This window comes from Pimephales promelas, chromosome 17 (assembly GCF_988280905.1).
Source record: "Pimephales promelas chromosome 17, fPimPro1.hap1.1, whole genome shotgun sequence".
NCBI classification, from domain to species: Eukaryota; Metazoa; Chordata; class Actinopteri; order Cypriniformes; family Leuciscidae; genus Pimephales; species Pimephales promelas.
Window position 1 is genome coordinate 14,270,072 of NC_142785.1, and position 18,465 is coordinate 14,288,536.

Genomic DNA, 18,465 nt, shown 5'->3' on the forward strand with positions numbered 1-18,465 from the left:
TCAGCATTTAATGAATACCAATCTGTCCAAAACTGAAAATGTTTTGTTTCATAAGAATAAATGACCTAATCGTGATTAGAGGCGCTCAAATCTTTCCCATGATCTCACCTCTCCCAGAACGACAATCATCTTGACGCCTGGAGTGTCCTGATATCGGAGTACATGGTCCATGAATGTAGAGCCTGGGAATCTGAGAATAAGAGCGACATAGTAGTCATTTTATTTGCTGATCTGTTTAGCTCAATCAAGTAATAATAAGTACTTTCTAAATCCTGCTTTAATTGAGCTTATCCCGATCTACTGTATGTCCGTCAAACAAAATAATGACGTGAGTCAGCTTGATGTACCTGATGATTTTGGAATAAATTACTTTTTTTACAAGTTTATCATTGTGCAAAAATCAGAAAACACAAGCTTTTGTATCAGGATATTATGCTGAAACACTTTTTTGCAAAAATTTTGCTAAATTTTGCAAAAATTAGTAAACAATACGTTTTTTTGTGTGTGTATTTTTCTTAAAATAATGTCCTTCGGTTGCAGGTCATATTATTTATAATCTTCAGCATAATTTTCAATTATAATCTTTTATATTTTCAGCATACTTCTGTTTTTCAAATAAAAACAAATAATCCATATATAAGTAACGTAAATAAAAATACAGAAAGTCTAAAAGGTCGAATAAGGTCGAATAAGGTCGAATCACAAGAACAGGACATGCTCAGTTTCTCACCTGTCTCCTCCAATAGCAACTCCCTCATAAACTCCGTCTGTAGTGTGTGAAATGATGTTGTTGAGTTCATTGGACATCCCTCCTGAGCGGGACACATACGCCACGCTGCCCGGCCTGTACAGCTTTGATGCCAGGATATTGTCAAGCATTCCGCCTGTGTTCCCGATCTTAAAGCAGCCTGGCTTTATACCGCCAACCTAAAACACACACATTGAGAGAATCTCATGAAAAATACAAATATTTTGCAGAAAAAAAAAATGAACGAACATTTTAAGAACCATGACATTACTACACTCCCATGGATGTTTGTATGGACTTTTGAGTTTGTTTGTTTGTTTGTTACTCTCATTATTGTCAGTGTTGATCTGCCTGTTACTGCAATACAGATAAAAATGTGCACTGCTAACAGTCTATAAATCAACTCATCAGAGTATTGTCCGATCAACCAGTTGGATGTATAGAGCTATAGGCTATGTCATGTTCAAACCCCAATCAGAACTTTCAGAACATGATCTTCTTAGGCAAATTATTAGCACGTATTTTTATTTGATCTTATTTTTCATTTGATTTTGGGATGAAATATGTTTTTCAACAGGCTTTCTGAGATGTATGCTAATGTTGATATTCAGCTATAAACATATTAAACATATAGCTATACAAATACTTTTTGAAATACTCACAGTTGCAGGTCCAATGATAGTGACGCCCTTTTCATCGGCTGATTTGATGAGTTTGCGGGTCAGAGCTTCAGGAATGCCTTCAGCTATGATAGCTATAGTGTGTATCTAACAACACAAAATCACTCAAATCAGTGCAAACATTCACAACAACTCGAGCTCAATTGCGCTTTTTCCACAATGTCCTCTTATGATGTTCAATGTTAAAAGGTACCTTTTCCATTTAGAAAAAAAAATCATTTGAAAGTTTGATCAAGAAGATTCCAAACATTCTATCAAACAAAGAATATCTTAAATATCTTAAAGTGTTAATAAATTACATAAAGCTAAATTGTAATGTATGCTAGGATTTAATGACATTCAGAAAAGTAAGGTTGTATAGATGGATACTTTAAAAAGAAGTTACTTGTATGTTACATATATTGATTTCAGACAGCTTAAGTTGGCTTGAGGGCAAACCACTGCAGTGCACACCAGTGTTCTCCAGACACAGGATAGCGCAGAGCAGCCCTCAGGCATGCGCCTTAATGAAAATGTAACTGGAGTAAAGTGTCATTTTGTATCGATTTTCTGTCACTTGTAGCAAGACAACACAGAAGAGTAGCATAGCATCCTAATCTCTTATTAATGAAAGTGAATGTGAAGGTCAAGTATGGTAACCTATACTGAGAATTTATCCTCTGGATTTAACCCATCCAAGTTAGTGCACACACATTAAGGGTAGTGAGTAGTGAACACACACACTGTTACATGTGAATTATATTCTAATGTGAATTATTAAATTGAATTAATATCAAGCATACAAAGTACACACAACATATCAGTTCTAGCATTGCCAACTCGACATCGCAGCCTATTTGTATTTATCATCATCAACATCAAAGAAATGTAAGTACAGTAAATCAAAAAATGCACAACTCAATTTAAATAGTCTGCTGTACAGTATTGGGCTGTTTGTTCTATAGACCTTAGTCAGGGAAGTGCAATATTACATTTTTATAACAGGAATGAAACTGAGGCGGTGAGGGAGAGAAAAGTTTAATGACTTGTACTTTTGTTTAAAAATCTGATTGTTCAGCTCACAGAATTAAAAAATAAAAAAAATAAATAAAAAAATGAAGAAAATGATGTGATCTAGGAGCTTTATATGCTGTGCCCCATTGTAAAGACTGCACGTCTTTTCCTCACAGCCTCGTTTTCATCTTGTTTATACATAATATGGTATGTATAATCTTACTAATGTCTATTAAGAGATCACAGTAATTATTTAACCAGGCAAAAGAAATAACCTCTTATCCTAGTTTAAACCAAAGGGAGAAGGTCAAAAAGATGCAACCTGCGACCCAAACAAGGTTAATAGCTTGTTTTCATGTGACGTCACGCCACTGCGTTGCCATGGCGCGAAATGCAAATGGAGGGCAGGGAGTGATTTGCTCTATTTAGAAAGCACTATAACCAGTGTTGTGCAAGTTACTTCCAAACTGTAATACATTAGGTATTACTTGTTACTGTTATTTAAAAGTAATTCATTACCTTACAATATTACTGTCCCAGAATTGTAATGCGTTACATTACTCATGTATTACTTTTGAGTTACTTTCACCAAAATAACTAAGTAGAACTTAACTTTTGGGCTGTAACGATATGCAATATGAAACCGAAATCGCGATTCGCCACACGACTCGATCAACGAACCTACAGAATCGCGACAAACCTCTTCCAACTCCAGCGTTATTCTCCTTACCGTCCAGATCCAATGCTGCCTTATCCTTAAATTAGGCTGTTAGTATTATTTGAAGTTAACATTATAAAATACGTAGACCTACACCACAAAACTAGTTGAGGATAAATTATTTAAAATTGGGGAAGTCCAGCATTATGGACATGACATTTGCAGTCAAAACTTGAAATAAAAATTCTCAGAAAATACATGTATTGAAACGTATATAGGCTACTTCCTTAAAGGACTCCAGACATTAGACAAATATCAGTCTATGTTTTTTTTTAATATTAGGGAAAAGACACACATTCATGCGTGACAAAGAAATATGAGGTAAAATATATTTTTTGTAATTCTGTTAATTACACTGCGCAAATCGGATGAGGAAGGGTTGGCTCTCCAGTCTCCATAGAACTTAAAATATTCATTTTATTTTAGTTTTCGTGTTCGCATTTATGAGGAAAAAACAATGTTACAGACGCGACCGCTCTGAACTGGCACTAAAAGACTGCTTTAAAACTTTCACATAGTCTGTTGCCTTTAAGAAGTAAAAGCAGACAATACACTGTAATACAACTGTAATACAAGCCTCACTGAACATGTAACGAGTAAAATATTACTGAAAATTGATTAGTAATGCCTTACACTACTGCGTTACAGCAAAAAGTAATATGTTACTGTAATGTATTACTTTTGTAATGCGTTACTCCCAACACTGACTATAACACACTCAAAATGCCCGTGGTTTGCGCCGTTTATCGTTACTTGAATCGATCAAACCACTAGAAGTTTTTATCGTGTACCTAAAGTTGTTGTTCATAAGGGGGGAAATGCTAGAAATTGACCGAAAAACTCCTGAAAAACAGCTTGCAAACCTATGTCTGCGGTCGGGAGGAGCCGAATGGGAAAATGCCCGTGTGTGCAGTGATCACTTCGTCAAAGGTGAGTTAATACAACAATTCAAGTGGCTATGTTTGTGTAATGTGTAATGTTTCCGAACTTTGTAAAGTAAAAGTATGTCTGCAAGAAGAGGTAGTTCATAGTGGCTGATATCTACCGCCTCGATGGCTGGAAAATCTTTCAATTCAGTTGAAAAATCGCCCCTCTTCATAACGTAAGGATCACGTCCAACATATGTTTGATTTTTTGTTTACATCTTTCTCTTGTAATAGCGTGTAAAGTAGTACAGTACGTACTTTCCTCCATTTCGTCCATTGCGCTCTTCACTCCTTGCCCTCCATCTGCATTTTGCGCGTCATCATAATCACGTGACTGCAACCCAGCTATGGCATAACTCACACTAGTCCGCAGAACTACCTTAGAAAGTCCACACACTTCAAGCACAGAGACTAAACTGACAAGACCTGTAAATCACCAATGTGCTTTTCAGAGGCAGCACAGTCTCTCAAACATGCTGAGTACAAGCAATAGGTCCTAAACAGGAACAAGGACAAGAGGGCACCAGCCTGTGTGTACACCCCACACACAATTTATGCTCATCACCAGTGAAGTCCGTCCTCAAGAGGACAATGAAAGATCGTACGTATGGTCTAAATAGTTAATTGATTGTAGTATTGGAAATGTGCAAGGCTGCAATTTCCCTGGCTGGCCACTGTTTGTCGCCATTTTGTCAGCGTTTGTTGGTGAAAATCCAGTTTCTAAATGTTGTTTATATCTCTATGTGGTGTTTTTAATATGCTTTAAAGGGATAGTTCACTTTTGAAATTAATTTTTGATATGTTTTAGCTTACCTCAAGGGCATCCAAGATGTAGGTGTCTTTGCTTCCACAGTATTTTCAATTTTGATATTTTTAGGTCAAACCGTTGGTGTCTATCAGTCATATAATGGAGGTATATGGGGTCCACCTCAAAGAGCATGCACAGAGAAGTCCAAATTAAACATGATTTAATGACTCGTAAATGTAAATACACATTGATGGCCTAAGACACGAAACGAGCGGTTTGTGTGAGAAAACTTGTAACCAAGTAACAAACTTGTAACTCTGCAGGCATGGGAGCTTTGTGGCTGTGGTTAACCAGAGGTAAAAACAATATAAATATTGTTCATTTTCTCACACAAACTGCTCATTTCGTGTCTTAGGCCATCAATGTGTACATTTACGAGTCATTAAATCATGTTTAATTTGGACTTCTCTGTGCATGCTCTTTGACGTGGTGACCATAGAAATTCAAACATACAAATTGAAAGGAAATCAATTCAGAAACTCATTAAAAACAAAACATTGTTGGACTTGGTTTATGTGCATCAAGGAGCAATCTGGCAATAAAATGATGTGATTCTGAACAGGCTTTAGAGATGCTGCAAGGTGTTCTCATAGCATTAGCTACTCACACAGCATTCGTAAGTGACCTCATAAGTGACCATAATGAAAAAAAAAAAAAACGTTCTTAGCTGTATATACCAGCTAACGGAAACCCAGGGCTGTCATTATGGGATTTTACCTGAGGATACTGCAACGTTTCCATGGTGCTGTCGAAAGCCGAACGAAGGGAGGCAAAATTTATGAGCACATCAACGTCTGGATGTTTCTTCATAGCATCGGCCATATTCTTGTAGACCGGCAGTAAGATCTCCTTATGACCCCAGTAAAACTTCTGCTTGTGGTCACCACTGAAACACACAAACATGCCCTCAAATTCCATTTGACAATCCTCAGTGCCAAGCTGAATAAAGCAAGTATTAGACATGATACAAATTATATTACATTGGACAGTTTGATCATAAACACTTAGCCCAAGATTTTTTTTAAATGTATTTACGTGAAGGGGTAGACCATTGCGACAACAGATGGTTCATCACGTGAACACACGTAATCAAAGTCCAACATTCCCTGAACTGCCCGCGTCTGCATGCCCCACACAATTGCCTTGGTCTGCCTGCTGAACAGAGTCGTGGGTTTAGCTAAAGGGGTAGAGAGACAAACATTACACTTAAATTCAACTCCAAGTCATTTATCTACTTAATTCAACAAATCAAAACTATGTAAATTAATAAATGACTATTCAGTTCTGCCAAGCAGAGAGCTGCAACATTGTTTACAAGTCTCTAGATGAAAATGAAAAGCAAATAAAAAACAATTGACTTCAATAAGAGCGTGGAAAGACTCCAAGAAACATGAAAAAAGGACACGGAAAATGAGAATTAGACACATGTGTAAGGGAGCAAACAAAAGAACAAACATATAGTTAATGAAATAAAGATTAAAAATGTACAATTTGGGATTTGATGTTTAAAAAGGCTTTCAATGTATTTTAATATATTTAAAAAAATATTTTAGGTGAAGTGACCGTATTAATCCCAGCCAGATCTATTTCTGTGTATAGCCATAAACTGACAACATGTAAGTACTGTTTTAAATTAGTGAATTCTGGTCCATTAGGGTACATGTATACCATTTAAGCCCATCCGTGTACCAAATTTTACCAATCTGTTTTTACAGCTTTGACAAATTCAGCAATTACCGACAGTTATTTTCCCAATAGACCTTCACTGAAATTGCTTTAAGACAGCTAATCAAATTACAGACAGCCATTTTAACGAGAGAGACAAGACTGGTCTATGGTCTAGTAGTGTTTTGCCATTGATTTGCTATGATAGTATCATATATCGTATGCAAGCAGTATGTTAAAGGGATACTCCACTTGTTTTGGAAATATGCTCATTTTTCAACACCCCCAGAGTTAAAAAGTTGAGTTTTACCATTTTCGAATGCATTCAGCTGTTTTCTGATATTTCGAAGAATATCAGTAATGAGACAGTTTCTGGCCTCATTGACTTCCATAGTAGGAAAAAAAAAATACTATGGAAGTCAATGAGACCAGAAACTGTCTGGTTACTGATATTCTTCGAAATATCAGAAAATCGGCTGAATGGATTCAAAAACGGTAAAACTGTTTAACTCTGGGGGAGTTGAAAAATGAGCCTATTTCCAAAAAAAGTGGAGTATCCCTTTAATTTAAATATAGCCTGTGGTATTTGTCTTTAGTCTTTTTTTCATACAATGAAAGTCATTGGAGTCCAAAGTTGTTTAGACCCCAACTTTCCTCAGAATGTCTTGTGTGTTTGACAGAAGAAAGTTATTCATAGAAGTTTGGAACGACATGAGTTATACGTATACATTTTAATTAAAACTGTACAAACTGAGCTGTTCTAAAATTGCTCACATGATTCACACTGGCAACTTTGTTCATACAGAACATGGTTTGCATGAAGAATTGATACGGTGAAAGCTGTCATGCAGACCAAGAAATGAACCACGGTATCACACCAGTGACCTGTTCACCACAAGTGTAATGAACAATTTGATAATCGAGTGAGTTTAAAACCAGACCCAACACTGCAGGTGGCGCTGGGAAAAAAATAATCACAAACAGATTTGGACAGCAGCAAATGTGCCCAGTGGGAAAACCACCAAATTTACGTATCAGACAGTTAGTTTTAAGTAGTCAATAATCATCACTTTGCTCCGAGCAATCACACAACATTGCTCTCAGATGTTGGTTTAACAAACACAGTCAAGAGTAGTGACAAACATCCCTGTTCTCACATTCTGAACATCAGCAATCTTGAACAATCAAATCAAGAGGACCAGAACTAGCCTTTATAAAATGTACTAATAAGAAACACACTGAACATTCGACCAGCCCTGAGCTCTTACCTTTAACCGCTGCATTAAACATGACCATCACAGACCACGAATGGCAAAGAGTGGAAACTAATTATTATGATGAAGAGAGAAAGAAAACATGACACCATAAGGAGAGAAAAGAGATGGAATGAAAGTGAAATTAAAATAGACCAATTACAAACAGGACAAAAACAGAGGGGGAGAAAAACAAGAAGAGAATGTACAAAGAAAATGGAAAATAATTAAAGGTGCAGTAAGTAACTTTTCACAGTTTTAGTTTCACACAACACTCGTAAACAGTGTGTATTCATTTTTAGCATCTGATTTTAAGATCTCCCAGCACTCACACAAAAGAACAGGTGCAGGTAGACTTTCAGTCATTTTTTCATCATTTGAAAACGGCACTATGAATCGATTTATCACCAAACTCTAAAGGGTCATTCCGTGTCAACACAACCAGATGTCCCCATAGATATCTATATAAAGGCTAGATGACTTAAGGCATAGTTTCTATCGTCATCACCGGCGGCCATCTTGTCACAGGTAAGCTGATGTAAGATGAGTGGTCAACACGAACACAAATACTCTTATCTCGTTGAAATCTTGACGGATTTACAAACGGTTTGGTTTCTTACAAACGTTATTAACGTGGCTATAATTATCTGGATGATTATCTATTTATACACTTATTATTCATAAGTATGCTGTGTCATAACTACATCGCTGATGTTTATAACAAACCAAACCGTTTGAAAATCGGTAGAAAACTGAGCAAGTTATTGTTGTTTAAATAGTACATGTACCATTAACACAATGTTACGAGTGAGCGAGTTGCCTGTGACAAGATGGCCACCAGGTGCAGATGTCGACCTCCATTGGCCAGCAGCATGAACGAGATATCTAGCCTTTATATAGATATCTATGGATGTCCCCGGTTAAAGTTTTTGATTTTGATCATATTTTTTTCTGGTGAAAAATACAGAAATGAAGAAGAAAGCCAAAATATTAAATGTCATGGATGTACTGTTCAATAATCCACTATTCTGTCAATGGGGGGGGGTCAAAATGTCAATTTTCACCTGAGGTTTGGAGAAAAATTACAGGGGGTAAAATTACTTAAAGCTGCACTCCGTAGATTTTTAAATAAAAAATGATCCAACAATATTTTTTAAGCAAATACATAACCAGCTAGAGCTACTTGCCTTAGCTCGATTCAAAACGTTAAGATTGTAATACATTGAGTGTGAGGATGTTGGAGGTGGAGATTTATAGCCTTTTCTCACAGCACTTGATATAATTAAACTTATCAATTTGATGGCGGATCCAGAAAGGTTCAAACGACAATCACCAGTGACAACAGATTCACCCGCTGTAAAATGCAAAAGAATTCGTTCGGACTTCGAAATGTGGCTACAGAAAAGACTGCAACCGGACCCATGCGAAAACAAGGATACATATCGGAAGGACAACACATGTAGAGACGCAATGCTGATGTTGAACATTACCAATTTGAGAAAAAAGTATAATTTGCACGGTTTAACGTGATATGACAAGCAATTGTTAGATTTAATCAATGCGATTTACTGCAATGATTTTTTTTCGTTAGATGGTCAGAACCAGAAAAAAAGTAGATGTTAGTTACTTGTTCATATGACATTTTCCTGTTAAAATTATTATGTTGGTTATACTTCCAAAAAGAATAATCTGTGATTGCGATGACAGGATCCAAACCGGCACGGCAACTGACATCCGCACAATCTCCTCAAACATTGGATTAATCTTCACTGCGCCATGTCGAGGGCACGAGGCACAACTCGCGTAAAGTTGATAATTCCGCGAATGACTGCAATTGAAGATTTTGAACAGAGATGGCGACAAAGAGGAAAAACTGCAGTCTGCAGCTTAAAGGTCCCCTGACATGAGTGATTTGATTATTTGATTATTTTATAATGTTTCTTGGGTTGCCCTTATAATGTTAGTATGTTTTTTAGGTCAAAAATAGTCATAATTTAGAAATAAAAGGCATTTTACCCAGCCTGATTTTAGCCTCTGATTTGAACGCTCCGTTTGAAGGGGCGTGTCTGCTGTGGGATTCAATGTAACCGCCCACCGCTGTGATTGGCTGACATGCTTGCATATGAAATAGCTACATATTACATGTGAAACTCTCTCGAATACTTTTACTACAGCTATTATACGAGCTCAGAGAAAACAAACATCTAATGAGTAATTTCCTGCTTGATCTTGATTTTCAGAAAAGTTACCACAGGGGTAACTGGTTTGTGGTGGCCAGCTCAAAGTGTTTGTTTTGCACTGTGACATGCACTGGACCTTTTTGGAGAAGCTGGAAGACCACTTGGAAGATGTTATGGCTAATATGTTTTGGTTTTTTTAAATTTTAAACTTCATGTTAAGTTATATAGGTATACCAAATTACAAGATGCTGGCAAATCTTAAATTTCATGTGAAGCTGCATCCTGATTGGCATCGGCATGAAGTTCAGTTAAACAAAACACAAAAAGTTACTTTGCGCACCTTTAAGTTGAGCTACAGTTAAATCAATGCAAATTAGCTTGTTACGGTTCTACTAAGGTTGTCTTTAAAAGTTACTGTTGTTTTAAACATCAACTGAGCTCCAAATACCTGGTGGAGCACCTGCTGTGGTCATGCCATCTGTGACACTATTGCTCAATTTGTGTTCAGAGAACGAAGGATTTCTGGTTCTTGCTGGTGTCTGAAAGAAAAAACAAAAGAAAAAACTAACTTCTGGAAGGGTTTATGGGCCACTACAATCTAGAATTTAATACCATATTCAGGGTTCATGGAACAAAAACAAAAAGCTGTGTGTGAAGCTACTGTATGAGGTTCTGCAGACAGTTTGCGGCAGATCCATGGAGTTACGAGGTTTAGTCACAACTTCTTCTATAAAATTCTGTTCAAGCTCTTGTATAAAGTATAAACAAACAAAACAAAACTCTTTTTGGAAAGGTACTGTTACAGCAGGAAGGCAAGAACAGAAACGTTAGAATATTGATTTTGTTCGGAGTGAACCGGCTGATTTTATTTCTGTTTCAAGCCCTGCCTATATAATGCAATGTTATTACTCATAATAGTTGTAATATGTATGAATTTGAACTGTATTCTAATCCAATGACACAAATTATTATTGTGCTATTATTACAATATTCACACATATTCACACAATATTCACTGCATCGTGTTGCTGCTCATTTATAAGTTCACCTACAGCCGCTTTCGCTCATGTCACCACACCTGCCAACTGTAAATTAATTGCTTCGATGCAGAAAAAAACAAGTTTGTGCATCCCTTATATCAACCATAGGGATAAACTTCAAAAACACACTTACAGTTGCATTAGGACTGGTGTTCAAAAGGAAATTGGCAGTGTGCGCTGCCGCTGGAGGCTGATTGGGAATTGACCGATGACCCAACGCCATGCCAACAATAGCAGTCATGTGAGTCTCTGTGCCGAAAACGTGGATGGGAATTCCAGTAGTCTTTCCTGTTGCAACGAAAAGGGAACCAGAAGAGAAATAGGAGATTACACGTGCATGCAATGACTTCTATTCACACACACGTGAACACATGAACATTTTGTCAAGTTCCAATTTGAACCGCGATTACATACAGTATCGTGAAATGACATTTGACCAAATGAGGATTTAAGGTCAGATTGACCTCTTGAAAAAGTGACAAAAATAATGGGCATTTTGAGATAATTATGTATTTGACCATTCAAGCACAAGAATCCACGAAAGTGAACTGAATTCAGGATTGGATGCTGTCTGAGAGAGACAGCTTTCAGTCGCATTGAGCGTGTGTATGAGGGTTCGTATAGGTCATAATTATTGAAAAGCCTCTTATTAACATGTTAGCGAAATTCATTCATATGCGAAACTGAAAAAATCCTCTTACAAACACTAGTGAAACGAAAAACTAAAATGGACTCACAATGAACTTCAACGGTAAACGGTCAAATGGTTGACGTCCAAATCAATGCAGTTTCAAAGTGTTTTCAAAGGGGCCACGCACGATCCCAGCTAAGGAATAGGGTCTTATCTAGTGAAACGATCGGCCATTTTCTAAAAAAATAAAAATAAAAATTTAAATACTTTTTAACCACAATTGTTCATGTTGTGCTGGTCTGCGACACGCCAGGCATTACGTAATCACGTTGGAAAGGTCACGCTGGATGTAGGTGGAAGTATCACCCCATTGTTTTAAAAATCCAGGATACACACGAAAGGACCATTTTAAAAAATAAACTGACGTCATTCAACATACAACGATCCTCCTTCACGCTTGTAAACAATGGGGCGGTACGTCCAGCGTGACCTTTCCAACGTGATGACGTAATGCCTGGCAGACCAGCACAAGACAAACAATTGTGGTTAAAAAGTATATACATTTTCATTTTTTTTTAGAAAATGACCGATCGTTTCACTATATAAGATCCTATTCCTCAGCTGGGATCGTGCAGAGCCCTTAGAAGAACTTCATAGCCCTTTAAAACGGCATTGATTTAGACTTCAACAATATGGTTACCGTTGAAGTCCATTCTGTGGAGAAAAATCCTGAAATGTTTGCCTCAAAAAATGTATTTATTTTCCACTGAAGGTAGAAAGACATGAACATCTTGGATGGCATTGGGGAGAGTAAATTATCAGGAAATTTACATTTTGAGATGAACTAATCCTTTAATGTTAAAGGGATAGTTCACTTTGAAATTATTTTTTGATATGTTTTAGCTTACCTCAAGGGCATCCAAGATGTAGGTGTCTTTGTTTCCACAGTAGTTTCAATTTTGACATTTTTCAGTCAAACCGTTGTTGTCTATCAGTCATACACTGGAGGCTAAGGGGGTCCACCAAAAAGCATGCACAGAGAAGTCCAAATTAAACACGATTTAATGACTCGTAAATGTAAGTACACATTGATGGCCTAAGACACGAAACGAGCGGTTTTTGTGAGAAAACGAACAGAATTTATAGCGTTTTTACCTCTTGTAATCATAGCCATGACAAAATGATCTGACGGCATGGGTGCTTCGGTCTGTGCATGCGCTGGAAGTGATCGCTTGCGCGCCTACGTCACTTTTTGTTTATACAGAGATTTCAGAAGTTTTACCTTTCACTAAACATATTTATATATACGGGAAATCGCAATGGAAGATGATTTCGGTATATCTAAATATGTTTAGTAAAAGGTAAAACTTCCGAAATCTCCATGTAAATATTGAGTGACGTCACACGCAAACGATCACTTCCAGCGTAACATTGAACTGATTCAGTTCGGTTCAGTTGGACATTGCACAACTGATTCAGATCACTTGGACGTCACTGTGATTACACGAGGTAAAAACGATATAAATACTGTTCGTTTTCTCACACAAACCGCTCGTTTCGTGTCTTAGGCCATCAATGTGTACTTACATTTACGAGTCATTAAATCATGTTTAATTTGGACTTCTCTTTGCATGCTTTTTGGTGGACCCCCTTAGTCTCCAGTGTATGACTGATAGACAACAACGGTTTGACTGAAAAATGTCAAAATTGAAAATACTGTGGAAACAAAGACACCTACATCTTGGATGCCCTTGAGGTAAGCTAAAACATATCAAAAAATAATTTCAAAGTGAACTATCCCTTTAATAGTAGGTGTAAACTGCACCCTTGATAAGCTTCTCTTCCAAAAACAAAAACACTTACCTACTTCCTCCATCACTCTCAGCCCTTCCTGGTAGTTTGGACCTCCACGTCGGACAAAGATGGTAACCTCATTTTCTTTTAAAGGCCCCTGGTAGTCTTTGATAGCCCTCACAATGCCCTGATGAGTGTCAGGAAATGTGATGAACCATGATAAATAGAGCAACATGACATGATCTGATAATGCTGAATACCAAGACAGAGAAGTCATCATACCTTAAACGTAGCTGCTACGTTAGTGAAGTTAGCAATACTGCCACCAATGATCAACACCTTTCCTGTAAGGTAAGATTGGGGTGGGACAAATTGAATTTGAAAACTGAATTTCTAAATTTAATCAAATTCCTATGTTTCAATTTGATGGGCAGTGTCCTAAAAAGCATGCTATTCTGTCACACACACACACACACACACGCTCACCATCTGGGTGTTTCTCTTGGGTTATTAGAGAGAGAATGGTCTTGGCATAGTCGTACGTCTGCTGCTCACTGGGAGCTCCAGAGTATTCCCCATAGTTGGCCAGCTCATCTACTCCACCCAGATCACAGATGGTGTCACTAAACAAACAAGAGAAACAATTTAGAAGATCTTAAGGTCTGATCTGTTATGTTATCTGAGATAGCAGCAACTAACAATAAGCAATGTCAGTTTATAAAAATAGTTCATGTTCACTGCGCATTCAGTTATGTTAACAGATTCATTCTTTGATTTAAAATATGTATTATTAAATGTTGAAATGAACATTAAACAAATATTATTACATACTAAAGAAGTATGTTATTGAATGAAACCTTATTGTGAAGTATTACCCACAATGATCACATAGGCAGCCCAGTTTTAATATGTATATTTATATTCAAATATTATTTTAAAAATGTTGTACTGAACCAGGAGGAACTTATTAACTTTTTTATTATCGAGAACCTGAAGTCATTAGTATCTATATCAATTGAACACACAATCATATAATTTTATTATTGTGTGAACTATCCCTGTAAGGGTTAAGGGTTGCTTCTTAAGGGTTTAATTCAGACACTTAAGGGTGCTTTATGCAACCGGGCACAGGATTTTGGGAGCACCACCTGTAAACCACCGATGCACCGCCACCAGCCACCATGGTCCAAATGCGTCCTCTGGGGTTCAGCAGGGTGAGTTTCAGACTGGCCCCACTCTTAGCATCAAGATCTGCTATGTACGCTTCCTGTACACACAGAAAATATGAGCCAGAGAACATGCGCTCTCTAATAGTTGTGCGCAATGGCATGACCTTTGTCCGCTCTTACCTCAGGATAAGCTTCTCTGCCAAACGGAGGAGGAAACTCCACATCACCCCACTTGGGCTTGCAGATGTAGTCGGCAGCAGCATCAATTTTAGCTGCCATATCCAATACGTACACTCCGTCCTTAGTGACCACTGCATATATGGACACAGAAAATAACATATGATTGGCGTTCTGTCATCATTACCATCATGTTTGTGTATTTTAGTACCAGCTTCTCTTAATTTTCTTTTTCATTCAGTAACAGTTTATAAGATGCATTCCTTTTAGGGAAGGTAAAGACTACAACAAAAACACTGGATGGTATAAATAAATACATTTATTGTAATTAAAGGATGGAACAAAATCCTGTATATGGCAGTGGTTCTCATTTAAAGGCCAGGGCCCATTTGGGGGGCCTCAGCAAACTTCCAAGACTTATTTACACAAATACAAGAGACAAAACAAACATTTAAAGAAGCTAAAACAACATCTTTTTAAGCTGCTGACGTGTTATCTTGTGCGCCCGATTAGGACATCCGCGACATGCACACTTACAACCATTTTTTAAAAAATATTCCAATACCAAAATACAAACAATATAGAAAAGCTTGAGTACAGCGCGCATCTCCATCAGACTGTAAACAAAGCTCGGGCGCAGAAGATAACACGTCAGCAGCGTCATTGCGGAATCGTGAACGAACCGGAAGAGAATACAATGCTGAATAAAGTCGTTGTTTTTGCTATGTTTGGACCAAAAAGTATTTTCGATGCTTCAAGTTTGAGAGCGGCGCCCCTGACACAGCTCGCGAGAATCACGAAATGGTTTACGGCAACGACGTCACACAAATCAACAACAACATACTGTGTGAAGCTAATTGCGCGCATCCAAGAAAACTCGGTCAGAAAAGGGAAAGAGAATCGGACCGTGCTAGAAACCGGACAGGAGTCCACTCGGTCGGGCTTTCATTCGTTGGCGAGAGCCAACGTTCGTTGGTGTTGCTGACCTGGCGATCTTGTTAATGGACTTGTAAGTAAATCTCTTATTTGTAAACTTGTTTGCGTTCTATGTTGTATGTTGCTGCGCTAGCTTGTAGTTTGTCATTTTTTACGGTGCTGTTCATTCATCTGTTGTTGATAATTAGACCAGTTCAATAATTCCCACACGTCTAGCTAGCTTTTGTGTACAAAAGCTGTAAGCAGACAGTTCCTAACAAACAGTCGTTTCTCTTAGTTTTTTTTTTTTTTTCATTATGTTTTATTGCCGAGGTTGCCACAAGAGCTAGTTTGCCAGCTGAACTCGGGTGTTGTGATGTGTATTTATCACGTAACGTTAGTCCTGTGTCTGGTTCTTATGGTGTAAGTTACTGTTATATAAACTTTATCTGACTAACAGTGCACTTCCCGACTGTAATTTTTCTTCAAATTGTGTTGATTATTAATCAATTAAACCTTGACGGTGTTAATGTTGATTCCTGCGATTATCACGAGAACATAGTCAATATCTCACATAATTATTAGGACATATATAAGCCTAGAGGTTGTAAATAGTGTAATTGAACACAATTTGCTAACTATTATGTCAATCATGTCTAATGAAATCATAACGGCCAATGTTATGAAATAATGCGATGTACATTTAACTTTATTGATGTCATCTGACATTTTGTAATGTTTACATTAAAATCAAAAAACACAAATGAAATTATACATTAGTCCTACACTATAGGCTATTTACTTGTGATTTAGCAGAAATCATGTAAAAACGTTATAAGCCAGCAAACGCGATAGGCAACTTTATTATTATAAAGTAGTCTAAAACTTGACGGTAGTTCAGTAGGTATGCAGTAACAGGGGAATAACGGTTATTTACGACAGTGCAAGTACACCACAGCGGCTCTAGAGGTCACTGTTTTACAAAAAAATCAGAAAGTGCATAGTGTGGCTTTAAGCTGGCTTGTGAAGTCGTAAGATCGGCAACCTGGGCTATCAACAGGTGATATGGGAAGGGAAGGAGGATCCAACTTGTTCGTGGAAAAAGGAGGAGGTGTTTCTGGCAGATTAGAGAGTTTGTCATCGAAGGGGAACAGTTCAATTTCCTGGAAGGTAGTCACGATGCGGGTTTGAGCGAGCGAAATGCCGAAAGAACAAACAACGAGAAGTGGTAAGAGGGTGGTTTTTATACCATGGTAATAATTAGAAGGTTAGATGGGCGTATTCCTCCCGAAATTAGGTTTAATAACTTCACTCGTTGAACCCTGTCAGGGATTATTGTTTCTTATTGCACATTATCGCTTACATAACACATAATAAACAAAAGGCAAGTTACAGCCCAGTATATATTCTCCATATATCGAATAATATATAACTGCATGGGGATGAAAACAAAAGTGAACTTGTGAGCTAAAAACTTCTTATTTTATCTTAATTTAATGTGTGCATTTGTTTCCTCAATCTCACATGGTGAGCATTTGTTGTGGCAGCGCACCTGTACCTCACATGTAACAATAATATGCAAAAAAGTTTTTTAATTTAATAATGCACTTTCATTAACCACTATAATTGTAAGCGGTTCTCCTTCAGACATACTTTTCATTGTAAGTTTTGTTTTCATTGAAGGTTTTGTTTTGTTAAACAGCCCATAAGGGTTGCGTTAGAGCATCCTGCTCCTGCCAATAGACTGTCCTGCACAGGGTATCTCCAATCCTAATTAACCACATCCTGCCTTTAATTTTCAAGTGATCCTGAAGACCTTAATTGGTTGAACTATGCAGGACAGTCAATCGGCAGGAGCAAGATTGGGCACTCCTGCGTTAAGAGCTCTCTGAATCCTGAATCGTTTATGGATATTAAGCTACTGTAAATTCAGAGAAATGAAAAAAAAAATGTTTTAGAATTATTCACAGTATTTTGTGTGCCCACAGTAACAATATTGTGCATATTAATTGCAGTGAAAAACAGTATTACCTAATACCGGTGAAGACTAAAATTGTATTATTTAATATTATGTATCAGTATTATTATTCTTTTAGTATTCATAATCAGATGTCTTTGTGAAGTTTAAGCACAAGAGTTAGAGTGAACATAAAATGTGTGTGAGGATCCTGCAGAGACACTGAGAGGAGATCATTTTGGAATGTGTAGCATATGTTTTCCAATTATGCACATGACACAAGTCACAAGTTCACTGAAGGATTGTGTAGTATGATGTTGTTTTCCACTGATGCAAAGGTTTTTGTGTAAGGTTTTGTACTAGGCCTATTCTCTATAAGAAAAGATGATTGTGCCGCATGCAAGCACGAGGTATAAGTTAAAGGTAAACATTTTTCTGGTAATGTAATTCATTTCTATAAGCAGCCTATAAAACCCAGCCTTTAGCCCTATTCAGATGGGATTACCTTTACAAGTGTACTGTAGATGGAGTAATGTAATTTTACCACAGGAAATCTGTAATATTAATGGCCAATTCACATGGGATAAGACATCTCATCAACTAGCAGAAGTGCAACTAAATTTGCGTGTTGCCGTCACCCTCCCGTCGTGTCATGTACGTATTATGTCGAGTTCATACTGAACAATTTTAGGCCCCAATTTCACTGACACCGGTTTTGTGAGATCGCCGAAAAATGCCCGAAATCATACGCAAATCCGTGCTGGAACAGCAGAATGAACAAATCTTTTTCGTGTCATTTGGTTCATTCAAC

General features: G+C 37.4%; 1 protein-coding gene across 1 annotated transcript in view; it reads right to left on the reverse strand.

The window, feature by feature from the left end:
* aclyb (ATP citrate lyase b) overlaps positions 1 to 18,465 on the reverse strand; it is a 42,773-nt gene that overhangs the window by 10,680 nt on the left and 13,628 nt on the right. The window contains exons 7-18 of the mRNA XM_039685328.2: positions 14,786 to 14,916; positions 14,585 to 14,703; positions 13,923 to 14,059; positions 13,719 to 13,780; positions 13,506 to 13,623; positions 11,145 to 11,299; positions 10,420 to 10,510; positions 5,909 to 6,050; positions 5,591 to 5,759; positions 1,411 to 1,515; positions 731 to 927; positions 109 to 190 (exon numbers count right to left, since the gene is read on the reverse strand). Of these exons, the coding sequence (XP_039541262.1) occupies positions 109 to 190; positions 731 to 927; positions 1,411 to 1,515; positions 5,591 to 5,759; positions 5,909 to 6,050; positions 10,420 to 10,510; positions 11,145 to 11,299; positions 13,506 to 13,623; positions 13,719 to 13,780; positions 13,923 to 14,059; positions 14,585 to 14,703; positions 14,786 to 14,916 (1,508 nt within the window). The remainder of the gene's footprint in view (positions 1 to 108; positions 191 to 730; positions 928 to 1,410; positions 1,516 to 5,590; positions 5,760 to 5,908; positions 6,051 to 10,419; positions 10,511 to 11,144; positions 11,300 to 13,505; positions 13,624 to 13,718; positions 13,781 to 13,922; positions 14,060 to 14,584; positions 14,704 to 14,785; positions 14,917 to 18,465) is intronic.